Raw genomic sequence first — 13,379 nt, 5'->3', positions numbered from 1 at the left:
AATTACAATAATATGCTATCACTTACAATGTTTAATAGCTGCTTAACAAAAGCAGATTTTTAAGCAGTTGCTTTTACTTTAGTAGTCTATAAATTCATTATTTGCAAACAAACTGTATTGTTTCCTTAAGTATAATTCTAAAAATGTTTTGTGAAAAATAAATTAATCTTTCTCTCATTTCAGATTTTGGAAGGACTAGAACTGTCTGTGAATGAGACAAGCACTGGGTTTCTGATAGATTCCAGAGTAGCTGAGGGCATGATTAATGATTCCTATGACTGACTTTCAAGTCAAAGACTGCAAAGGATTTCAATGGGGTCTTGCATTGGAGTTCAAATACATTAACATCTGTTAATAACTATTGTAACTAAGCATAGAACAAGTATCAATAACTAATAGTAAATAGGGTTCCTATTCATGTATTTCATCACAAGTTGATGTTTATGCTCTGTATCCATCCTGGAAGTTGTACAAAACAAATGAACCTTTCTGGATATCCTGAAGGTCAAATTTTTTCTCCAACCAAGGGAAGAACCCATCAAAATCAAAGACAACACAATAGCTCTGTGGATTGAGACGTAAAGGTCAAACCTACGATTCAGAAGGCAACTACACAGCTATTCCAGTAAAAATAGAGGACTTCAATGGTTTACTTAAGACACTTTACAAAAAACTTCAGTTCTCTTTTCCAGGCATCTTCTCATGCAACACATGAGTGGGAAACAAATAAACTCCCACAGCATAAATAAAATACATCTCGAGAACTTTATCTTGCTAGGAACATGCAGGAACACTGTTGATTTCTGTTACATATTTCAATAGTAATAAAGGAAATTAATTCCAATACCAGATACAAGGAATAATTTGACAATGAGTCACCAGTAGCCTTAATAAAAATTAAGGTTTGGATAGCAGTTGCACTTGCCCTCATACTGAAATTAAAAATGTCAATGAGTCATTTAATCTATTCTGATTATAGTCAGTAATATAAAGGTTTGTTTTCCTATATATTTTTACTGCTAGATTTCGATCTGTCATTTTTTTCATACAGAATTAAATTTGAGCAAACCTTAGTGGTTCTATCATACTTCATTTAAGCTGTAAGGATTTCCATGAAAACCTTACTATACTCTTTGGAACTCACATTTCTACAAAAACTTTGTATCAAAGTTTGGCTCCAACACTTACTGTTAATAATCTTAGCCCTATTTATTCCCTAATGGCACTTCTTAGAGAGAGAACAATGAAGTAAAACTTTAAAGAAATTATTCATAGCTAATTACAGCTCTGCCAGTATTTTGAATTTGATTAAGTCACTTTGATTTTCAGTTCTTTATGTATACTGTAGAAACATGTAAATTTGTGAAAAAACATTATAGAAATGCCAAATCCTGCCAATTAATTTTTCAGGTGACACTGGTTCTAGTTATTCTACCTAGACCCTCAAAGACAGAGAGAAATAATTTCATGAAACATCAATGAAAGCAGAGAAGGCAATTGAGGCAATGATACATGTAGCAACACAAAAAATAAAAAGTTTTGCAGGAGTCATATTATTACAGATAAGCACATACAAACCTTAAAGCCATCAAAGACAAAAGCTTCCTCATCTGAGCCAAGTTCCTGATCTGGCAGACAACCCGGCCTGGTCCAGCCAACTCTCATGTCTCCTGCCGTAACTGCCTCAAACTCAAAGTACCACTTCCCAGCCTTCACTGCATAAGTCTTTTCTGTGCGGAAGATCCTGAACTTTTCCATTATCCCACTGCACACGTCCAGTCTCATTGCTGTAAAGGTTAAAAAAATAAATATAAAGGGGAAAAAAAATCAATGCAGAAAGTACTATTTTCAACTACTGACAAGAAACAGTGAAAGCAAAAGCAAAAAGTAAAGGAATCCCTTTGAGCATAGACATGAAAAGAAGAATGTGCCTGCAGAATAGCCGTGTAGGGAAAGTGTCCTTGCCCATTCTGGGAATCAGGGAGAAAAAAGGATTTAAAAACCACAAAGAAAGGAGAACTTAGAAATCTGAATGCAGCTACAAACGTGAGATGACTCAAGGATCACTCTGATTCTTTTTCTCATATTAGGAAAAAAAAAAGGCCAAAAGCATGGATCTTTTTCCACAAATTTGTAATGTATTAAAGCCTGTCCAACCTTTCAAAAGTCAGCATTCCAGTCTGATCACAATTCCCCTTCTTCCTGAATTTTTTAAAAGATAAATTGTCTGCACCTACTTGTACCTGTTTGTCAGGCCATGCTAAGAACCTCTCCCTTTCTGTTCTGTTTTCTTACACACATCAAGGTCCACATTTCCAATATCACCTAAGATAGCCTATAAAATCACATCCCTGAGAACTAACCATCATGTCTCATGCCACCATGCCTGACTTCAGTTAGGTGAGGTTCAGTAAGTTTTCTCTAAGCATCTCAACTCTGTGCCACATCATTCTTCATCCATAAAATCTTCTCTTTGATAGTCTACACAATTAATGCCTTTAAAACACTTCTGAAGACCCTTAGTACCTCACCTATACAGATGAAGCACCACAAAGCATGGTAACTGAGAAATTATTTTCTTTTTAGATTCTAAGTAACATAATGCTTTCTAGAGTCTAAGCAATCCCAAAAATACAGCTGCTGTGGGAAACCAATAAGTAATAATAATAACCAAGTATAAAAACCAATACTAGAGAATTTTCTAAAATTAATGTTAAAATAAAAATTAATGTTTGGAGATGCCGAACACCACTAGGGGGCTCTAAATCCCTTAATAACAGTATGGGTTTTGGCTGATCAAAGAGGATCCTTGTGAAATGTTTTATGCATTTCCAAAATTTGAGAAGCTCATAAATTCCAAAATCTAAATCCCCAAAATTAGTATAAAAATCTTTTGCTGAATGCAATTCCAGTCTTTGCCCAAGAAAGACCAATTCGTGGGACATTGTTCCCCAGTTCCTTTCCTCTGGGAATTTAGCAACAGCATTGATCACGTCTTCCAGATTCAAGAATTGCACTTGTGTTCTTTACATTTCATTAGCAACTCCCTTCACAGAACCAGCTCAATGATCTCTGCATTCTAGGGAAAAAATAGAGATTTTCAACAGTTCATATCCAAAGAAAGGCAGTGGCATGTGGTTCTCAGAGCCATAAATGAAAACTGGGATTAATATTGTTCAGTAGGATGTGGAAGAGACTGTGGAAAAGGAGTGTGCTCTCCCCCTCTCGCCTACACCTTTAGGCAGTCCCTTTATCTTCACAAGAGGCAAAGGCCTCCTCTATCAGCCAACTCACCTTCTCAGAACCAAGCAGAAGTCATGTTCAATCTTTCTTTGCAGCATCTCTTTCCCAACAGTGGGAGGGGGAAGAAATTCTAGGATTATGAAGCAGGCTCATACTCCCCCCAGGCTAGGCATAGGCACATTTAAGAGTGAGACCGTGGCATTTTGCCACCAACACTTTCCACTCCACTAAGGAACATTGTTCTACCTATTCAGCAATCCAAACTTGTTACACACTCATGGTCTCAGCAATGCCTCATATTTAAAAGTAATTTAATAGCAGTATCTCATAAAAGCTAAGCATCAGAGCATGTATGTGCTTTGGAAAAGAAATTCCAAATGGTGGGTTCCTTGTGTACACTTTAGGTATGAGTTATGTCTTCTGCAGAAATGCTTTACTGAAGGTCTACAGCGTAAATAGGTCTAAGCAATATTATCACTACATGAAGAAAAAAAGAAAATAAAATAAGATTTAGACACATTTCTCTAATTTTCCACATTTTGCTGAGATTAGAAGGATGCTAGTTTCAATTTTAATTATTCCATATATCCTTATCACTAAGTGAACTTCTGAAATATGGGTTATAGGAACTTCTGACAGGAGTTATATCTATTTATTTTATTTGTACATTATGTCTCCTGATTTCTTGTACTTTCTTAACATTTTATATTCTGCAGTTATTGAGTTAAATGTCGCGTACTGTTTCTTTAAAACTTCTTTATTCATAGTTTACATAGTTTTTTTGTTTGTTTGTTTTTCTTGTCTAGAATGTCTCAAACTGACTGCCCACAGTATCAATAAAACATTCAATCTGGCAATTATGAAAATTCAAAGACAACATATGTAAAAAGTGAGTTTAAATTTATTTATAGTGTAATTCAACTTCCAAGACCTGAGAATGTTCAGGAAATTTAAAGGCTCTAACAGACTATCCAATTCTACACTTGCAGGTTGACATTCACAGAAATTCAGTCTGCAGTCCTTCATTTTAGAAAATTTCATCTTGTAGCTTTAAGTGTTTAAATACAGGACTGTGCACAAAGTTTAGAATTCTTCATTATTTAAAGTTTAAATTTTACAAATATAAAATTGACATCTACTGAGTTTAAATATTTTTTCCTATTTGACTTGAAATAGAAAATATAGCATTAAATAAAAACTAGTCAATAAATTGTGTTTATTGATTTAAATTGCAAATAATTGCTTTAAAATGTAAATATGTTACATTTTGTAAATATTCATTGAGGCCACAGGGCAAGGAAAGAAAACAATAAGGAAAGTAAGAAATTAAGATCTAAGAGAACAGAAAATGGAGAAAAGCACCTATTAGATTTGAAGGCACCTGTCCAAAATGTTTTATTGGACCAACAAATTCAGTAGCAGAGTGGAAAAGTTCTAACCTTTTTTTGAGGAAAAAAAACCCCAAAATTAATTACCATGATCTTGATCAGGAGCTTCTAGATTGTAACCGTAGCCTAGAAGGGTGCGGACTGCCTCCCGAAGGCTGTCTTTGTTGGACTTCTTTGTTCGATCATCCAAAAGAGCGTACGGTACAAGGCGAGGATTTCGTCGATTTTTCACATCCTGTGTTAGGACGGAGAAATCAGTTCAATTTCAGAAACTGTGCTTTTCTTACACACAAGATTATGCTATAATAGCAGCATAAAAATTACTGTTTATACCAGCTGAAATCATGTAACTTCAAATATGGCAAGGGATCAAAGAAATTGCAATAGACTGAATTCACTAAAAAACAAGTGACACACAAAATAAACAAAGCAGTGTGGCTTATACCTGCTGTAATTTTCTATCAAATTTACCCAATTTACAATTTACCCAAGTAACAATACAAACCACAGAAATAAGGATAGATGAAAGTTTGACAGGAAAGTCACAAGGATTATATTTCATACACTGTTTATGAAGCAGCTACCATAACAGGAAACTTGCTTCTAACTATAGCAAAGAGACATTTCTGTACCACAAATATACAGGTGTTTGTTTTATTATTATAGAACTAAACAAAATATACTGAATGCCCAAATAATAAGTGTGATAACAACAAAAGAACAAAATACTACTAATAAAAAATAATAAATACAGGCAACAGCAATTAATAAATTATGAAATAGATAATAAACCTGTGCCTTACTATAACAACTACTTAAGACGTGTATTTTTCAAAAATACAGGGGTTTGCAAACGTCTGATTTATGTGCTTCATGTATAGAGATTTTGTAATAGATAACTAAACTAGCCTCTCCTGCAGCTGAAGCAAAAGTATTGGTAAGGTTTAATCTTCGTATTTTAGTCTTATTAGAAAACATTGATTAGGTTTTCCTCTACTGCATTATCTTACTTGAAATCAGGGTTTATTTGGATTATTTAAATGGCTAATATAATGTTTAGTGACTAACAGAATTGTTTCCTTGTGTATATTTTCTTCTCACATCCTGTCAGAATTTATTGGCAGTGAGAGAAACCAGGCAAAGAACTCTCCATGTTTTTCCAAATGTCTATATTTATTTTAAAAATTACCAATTGGACATATCATATAAAAAATACTTGCTGTTTGTTCTCTTGGTACAATACCAAAGATATTGAGAGGCTTTTATTATTGGTTAGATTTATTAATAAGTCAAAAAACAATGCCTATTATTTTAGAAGACAGTGTCTACAGTGAAAGTACCTTACTTCTTTTACAGCATTACAGTTCTAGTTTTAGGAACATACGTGGTTTCAATTCTATCTTGGCAAGCAGAGAAGAAATGGCACATCCATTCTGAAAAAATTCTTGCAGGCATCTTTTGTTATCCCTTAAATGCTTAGATGCAAGGCTACCTGCCTCTTGCCTTGTCAAAGTGAGCAGGTATTAAAAGTATACAGTTATAAACCAGAGCTTGATGAAATCTAGTCCTACAAGTAACTCATCTAGGAGAAGAAATATTAAGGGACAAGCATTAACTACATGCTAAAAGGGCTAACAGAAAGACAAAGGTAATGCATTGCTGGGGACACAAATCACAAAACCGTATCAGCTCTAATTATACTCAGCGGAAAGGACAGTGGCAGGGCCAACACCAATACCATTTGAGGGATCTATTTTTCATATTTATTCCAAATTCTTAAGCTGACATCCTGCTTTGTCCAATGTTTAATTTCGTAGATGTGAAAAAGGGCTGTGTCCTTCGAGCAAATGCTAAAGTAAATGTTACCATTATTTGATAACATTTGATAATAATGTTATCATTATTTGAGAAATCATTATTTGATATAAGAATATTCGCATTAACATCTGCGGTGAAGAAACACTGAGTTTAATTATTTGTCATTGAAAGGACACAAAAAAGAGAAATAATTTCCTCTGAAGCACTATAGGTCCAAAAGGTGTTGTGAAATACTGTCTTTAAAAATATGAAACAGAAGTTTGGAACAATAAATACGTAACTTCTTATCCATGATATATCGTTAGACTAATACATTTGTAGTTGCCATAGCAACCATTAACACACATTAACATACAGGCAATCAGCTGATAACAATGTATATAATGAAATATAGTATAAGTGCTTTTAAAATGGCTAAGCACAAAATGAAAGCAAGGGGAAAGAAAGGAATACAGAAATTGTATGTATTAAACCAACTTGATTTTACAGATTTTTTTCCTTGGGTCTAATTTTATTTAGGTGACCATTTTCACCCATTCAAGACTGTGGTTACATCTTTAAATTTGAATGTGAGATGAGATTTCTTTTAACAAATTTTTTCTTTTTTTTTCCTATTACACATCTATTTAAATTTTGAATGTGTTACTTATTGCTGAATTAAGCACTCTTATTGTTATACTCATCATAAGTTTTTGTACTAATGATCTCCTGCACCTCTCTGGTATAAGTGTAGAGAATGATCCCATACAGTGATTGAGCTTTGCACATTCACAATCAAGTCAACAAGAAAACTGATTAGCTAAGAGTGGTAATTTTACTGAGTACCTTTCCAAGTAGTACATAGACTGAATTCTTCCTACTCAATACAAAGAAGTTATTGGAGAGTTTTAAAATAAGTTTTAACATTCTGCCTGTTCTAAATTTTTTTTAATAATTTTTTTTTAATCAGTATTTTCCAGTTTTGACAGCTTAATGATTCAACAGTTTTTTACAGAGTTTTTCTGGCAACCACTTGTTAACAGACAAATGGTTTGAGCACATGACATTTATATAATTCTTTTCTTTTGAATTCAGAACTTATCATAACACAGAAAAAAAAAGGGGGAAGAAGACTGTATATTTTATTACACAGATCTGTCTTCATTTGACATAACAAACATCCATTAATAATTTAGAATTTAATTTACTTTACTTAAGAAAACATTGCAACCATAAAAATTTGGGATGCCTTGCAGAATGTGCCCTGGATGGAACTAATAAAGTTAAACATCAGTGATATAGCACTCACTATGAAAAGTCAGTATTATTTTTCACAGTGTACACTACGAATTCTGTTATATAGAGCAAATTATAGACAACTATTTGAATGGGCATACATACACTTATTTGTAGGGTATAAAAGCATATGAATTAGACAGTAATTGGTCAACGATGGTACTAACTGCATATAGCTCTTAAAAGGAAGAAAAAAGAACTACAGAAAAAACTACCTAATCACACGCACACCAAAAAACATCGACAAGCCTTTTAAAACTTCCAGGACAAGTGAAGAATACTGCTGCAAAATAATTCAAAGGAAACGCACATCAGATGTAAAGTGCATTCTTTCATTCAATGAGTCTGTGACATGTCGATAACTGATCTTGTGGCACTGGATCTACAACTGGTCTTGGAACTTGCATGGACAGATCTCATGTAAGAATGAAATGGGGAATGTCCATATCGTCTACAGCAGCAGAGAAAACCCTAGACAAATTTTATAAGCAGCTCTAAAAGAACCTATTAGGAGATGCAGTGTGTGTAATAAGGTTGTGTGCTTCAGAAGTAATTCAGTAACAAAAAACAAAGCATCATATAAACCTCTAAAAGACATCTGAAAATAATAATGCAGTCTTCAGAGCTATAACTGTCGTATTGCAAAGCTGTGCACTCCTGGATCTTCCCAAAGCTCTGAGAAGTTCGGGAGCAGCACAGACCACTAGACTAAAGGGAACAAAAGGTCACCACAAACATATGTAAATAAGTGCTTATCAAAAAGAAAGATAGGAAAGGACTGAGAAGTTAAAGCACACAGTAGGACGAGTGCAGGAAAAATATGATAATTTAATGGGAACATACATTTTGCAATTTAAAGTATTAGAGCTGTACAGATACCTATCCTGTGTCATATTGAAATGATTTTGTTCTCCTAACCAAGGCTGTTAAACTACAAGCACAAAATAAGGGTATTTCCACACACATCCATTAGACAGATGTGCTGTTGTTTTCTTAGCTCCCTTTACACCATTAGCAAACCCTAATTCCACAGTTGTGAACTGATTCTTCTTGCTGTCATATCTCCACCGACACACAAGATCCACATCTCTCACTATCACAAAGATTTCCAAGCAATTTTCACAACAAATGCTACAGGGCAACCTTGCCAGCAGTGCTGCCAGAAAACCAGTGAGCTATCATGTGCATGTGCAGCATGGACACTGTGAGCAGAATCATTCATACCTACATCATTCCTTTCATGCCTCGCTATCCAGAGGGCAAGCTTTTCCACACATATCACAGCAGCTCATGTTTAACCACAAAACCATGAAAATTAAAAATCACCGTATAGGGGGAAAGGAAAAATTCAATTCTAAATTGGTATTTACTAAAGAAGTAATTTTCAAAGTCCAGAGCATTAGAACCACAAAGCACAATAAAGTCCTCACATTATTAGCAATGCTAATAATCCAAACATACCCAACCAAAGCAGAGGTTGTATTCCTCATCTGGAATACTAGCAGCTGAGTCCTAGCCCTAGAAGTATGTGTATCTTAGTAACATATGTATTTCTTCTTCTGCCATCTTCACTAAGGACCATACCCATATGGAATGCCTGGCAGAATGTGCCCTGACTATAAATAGAAGGAACTAATATATCAGTATAAATCATGTAAAATGTCAAAGTGTGGTAACATAAGTAGTTTTTACAAGGACAAGATGCTGTTTTTATATATATTTAATGAAAAAATAAGCAACAACTTGGTTTTTCCCACACATGCATATTTCACCCAGCCTGACTTTCTAGAACAATGCCTCTCTTGCATTGCAGCCTTAGGCAGCCTGAGAAGACCGACTCCTGATCAAATAATGATGTCATCTACTTTCTATAAATCTAAAAAAATAAGATCCTGACTTAAAAAGACCAAAATGTCTTGCACTTCTGGGCCAAAGAGAAATAAGATTTCATATAATTGGCAATACCGACTAACTGTTCTAGGACAGGAACTGGCGAGCATCTTTTTTAAGATGCTTTTCACACAGTGGGAGGAAAGTTTTAGGTTGCCAATTTTTAGAAACAATTGTTAAAGCTGTGAGATTTTTAATACTTTTTCTTTTCTCAGTATAAATGAGGTTTCTGATTGCTAGCTTTTCTAGCCAGAACACAATGCAACATGAAGAAAAAGCAAGATACCGTTTGACAAAGCTATCTGGATATGTGAAAATGCATATAAGCAAAGTTTGAAAGAATCTTTGGCTGTGATTTCCACAATCAGAGGGGAGACCTGATGTCATACATTCGGGAAGAGGGAGGAGGTAGGTAATGTACTTTAAATTATTTTAATTTGCTTTCTGATCTCCAAGCTCGACTCTGTTCTCTCCTTTTCTGTCTTTTCCTTATTTATATGGATCTTGGGATTCTCCTGTATGCATAACATCACAGTTCTATGGATGTCAAAAAATAACCTAAGTTCATGGATAAACTTATATGAGTTCTGAACATTTTTCATTAGATTGTGAAGATTTAGTCACAAATAACATCCTTTTATACTTCAGTGCTATTTTTCCATCATCTTGTTATGAAAAATTCCTTAAAAGTAACCAAACAAAAAAACTCATGTAATTATGATGGGACTTAATATCAACATCCATAAAGGTAAAAAAAAAAGCCCTCTCTCATAGCACAATTATGATTATTTTAATTCACTTACAGCAAGGCTATATTGCTCCTTTGCCTGGATCTAACTCCTACATCTGTCCTTGTTTATTTACCATTTCCTCAGTTCCAAGACCACCAACTTGCAGGTAATCACGTTCTCCCTTAAAGGGACACTGTCAAGTATTTTCATACTGATTTTGTGCTTGTTTTTTCTCTTACCTTACTACTTAATATGTTCTTTTAATCAGAAATACATATTTTTCCTACCTGTTTTGTTCTGTCTGCTCCCTTCATCAAGCAATAAGCAACTGTGAGTCTGTACTACTAAAAAATACTTACTTGTTTGTGATCAGTGTGATCACAGTTGTCAGGACAGTTCTGGGAACAGGATTTATTAGCTAACTTGTACTCCCTCTCCTAGCTGGCTCTGCAGCAGCAGAACAAAAATACTGTATATAGTCATGCACAAAATGTAGCTTGCTATATCTTGTTAAGAAAAAAGCCTGAAAAGCAGTGGTGGATTTAGAAGAAGAAGAAAAAAATCTGGAAGTTGGAAGGCATTTCCCCCAGAAGTTTTTAAAGAAAGAAATGGTTTATACATGAACTACTTGACAGTATCCCTTTAATTTTTTCATTTTATATAATCCCAAAATGATGAGGCTCTCATACAGAACAGACCTACTAGATTATTTAATCCATCCTACAGCCACAGCATGACTGCTGTTCATAACATATTTCCCAGTGATTAGTTCATCTACTTTCAAACATCTGTAAGCTTCTTTCCCATAGGAAAGTATTTTATAGCTCTGCAAGATCTGTTTATAGTATTATACAGCATAACATCATGTCACTTTGTTCCAGTACTGTAACATTTCACAGCAATATGATGGGATGATGTCATAGGTTAGCAAGCATAGTCCCGGAAGGGATGTCCTTGCTAAGGGGTGCTTACAGTTTCCTCTGGGAACTGATAGAACCTATCAGCTGGCCAGTTTGAATATGGACAATTCTCTAAGCCACTTAAAGTTGTGATCACCTCTGTGATCCACATTTAAGAATAGGCAAACTCCCCCTCCAAGCTCTCTCTCGTTTCCGGCGCTGGGACAGGTGGCTGCAGGCCCCGTGTGGGGGCCAGCGGGCCCGGCCAGGCCCTGCTTGGGCCAGGCCAGGCCGGGCCACGGCCATCCTGGAGCCGATGGACCTCTTCCAGCCATGGAACCCCCCCCCACTGCCTTGCCGTGGGCAGCCGGAGCGGCTCGGCTCTCCCCCTCTCCACTGCGATAAGAAAAATTCAACATTCCAGCTGCAAAGCTGCAAGGCCGAGGTGAGATTAACCCTTTTATTGCTGTGAAGAGCTGAAAACCTGAGGGAAGAGAGAGAGGAGATGCTTAAAGCTGAAATTCTCTTGTGAAGCTATGATATATCAGAGTATCCTGTTGTAATTTCATGAAGATATGGGGGGTGGAGTGTTCAACTCGTGAGCAAAAGCACCTGCGCTGAGATAGGCAGATGCTGACGCAGCTGTAATTTCATGAGAAGTTTGGACAGGGAGAGATGAACCAGATGAGGACTTTTGCTCCAAACGGGAAAGGAGAAAACCTCAGTCCCTAGAGATGCTCCCAGAGACAGTCCTAACGATGAAGATGATGAAGACCCTTTGCTCCCAGGGAAGGAGAAGGGCCTCTGTTTTTGTTTCTGAACGGCTCAACCTTAAAATTGTACCCCAAAAAACTTCAAGAGTGGACCCTCGAAAGCAGTTGCGGGAAAAGCTGCAAGTCGGGGGAAAGGACTCACACGCAGGCAGAGAGACTCCTCTTCCTAAATGGACTGAACAATATTTGGAAGTGGGCGGCTGCTCGTTGTGATAATGTTTTCATAGCATGAGCAAGAAGAGACTTCTCTTTCTAAATGGACTGAAACAAGGTTATTATGGAAGTGGTAAACAGACTGAACATCTTAAGGGTTGTCTTTGAACATTGTCAGTGGGAGAAGGGAGGAAGGTGGGGGGAGGAGGAGAGTTCTGAAGGTGGTATAATTTTTTTTCCTTCTTCTTTTAGGTCTGTTAATAAACTTCTTTATATTCTTTCAAGTTTGGTGCCTGCTTTGCATTTCTCCTAATTCTTATCTCACAGCAGATAAACAGTAATGAGTATTTTGGACCAAACCACTACAGATGACAAAATGTAGCCCATGAAATAAATCCACTGGAGGCAAGCAGAAGCATGTGAGAGTGTGGACAACAGCTAGAGCTAGCAGCTTGCCATGTGATATGTATGTCAGCTAAATTAGAAGCTTCTCTGCACTGCACCCAGGAAAGAGCACCTTGCTATTCTGCTCTCTTCTTATGGATTTTAATAAATGGTATGTGTTATCTGTACATTGTAAGCTATCCTGAAACTCAGCTGTTGGTTTTTTCTGCAGAAGAAAAAAAAATAGTTATTTGAAAAGAGAAAGATTATGGAATTAAGAGCAAATCAACACCAATATCCGAACCATGGCAGCTTCTGCAGGATGTACTATTGTTGGGAAAGGGCATCTTCTACCTATTTAACTATCTATGAGACTGCAGTAACTCATCTGCCAAGAATAAGGGAATAAAGTACACTGTTGATCTTGTAAATCTGCTTCCTGAAGGTCATGAATATTTCTGAGCTCTTGTTTACCTTTAACAATCATTCTCTGTTGAAAGTATAACTATGACACTGTTCACTGCACCACTGCACTACATTCTCAACAACAGTGCACAACTCAGCACACAAAAGTCTTTAGTCAGTTTGAATGAAGCAGACACAAAAAAAATACTTGGATGTTTAAAGCATAAGCACTCAGTACTGCAAAACCCCAATTAAGTGGATTTCCAACTCCAAATGTGATCAGTTTAATAGGCACTTAAGATTTTTAGTTTTACATTTTCCAGGCTCTTCTCTGCATGCCCATAACTGTCTTTGTCTTGATAAGGAAGAACAGTTATATATTTATCAGATATATGTAAGCTCAGTCACGATTTAGAGCAG

General features: G+C 35.9%; 1 protein-coding gene across 16 annotated transcripts in view; it reads right to left on the bottom strand.

Moving 5' to 3' along the window:
* The window catches only part of RYR2 (ryanodine receptor 2), a 394,774-nt gene that overhangs the window by 145,691 nt on the left and 235,704 nt on the right, over positions 1 to 13,379 (bottom strand). For all 16 annotated transcript variants that reach the window (XM_039567939.1, XM_039567942.1, XM_039567943.1 and 13 more), the window contains 2 exons: positions 4,719 to 4,866; positions 1,579 to 1,787 (listed from right to left, as the gene is read on the bottom strand). In XM_039567939.1, the coding sequence (XP_039423873.1) occupies positions 1,579 to 1,787; positions 4,719 to 4,866 (357 nt within the window). The remainder of the gene's footprint in view (positions 1 to 1,578; positions 1,788 to 4,718; positions 4,867 to 13,379) is intronic.

This window comes from Corvus cornix, chromosome 3 (assembly GCF_000738735.6).
Source record: "Corvus cornix cornix isolate S_Up_H32 chromosome 3, ASM73873v5, whole genome shotgun sequence".
NCBI classification, from domain to species: Eukaryota; Metazoa; Chordata; class Aves; order Passeriformes; family Corvidae; genus Corvus; species Corvus cornix.
This window is presented reverse-complemented; position numbering and strand designations above follow the sequence as displayed.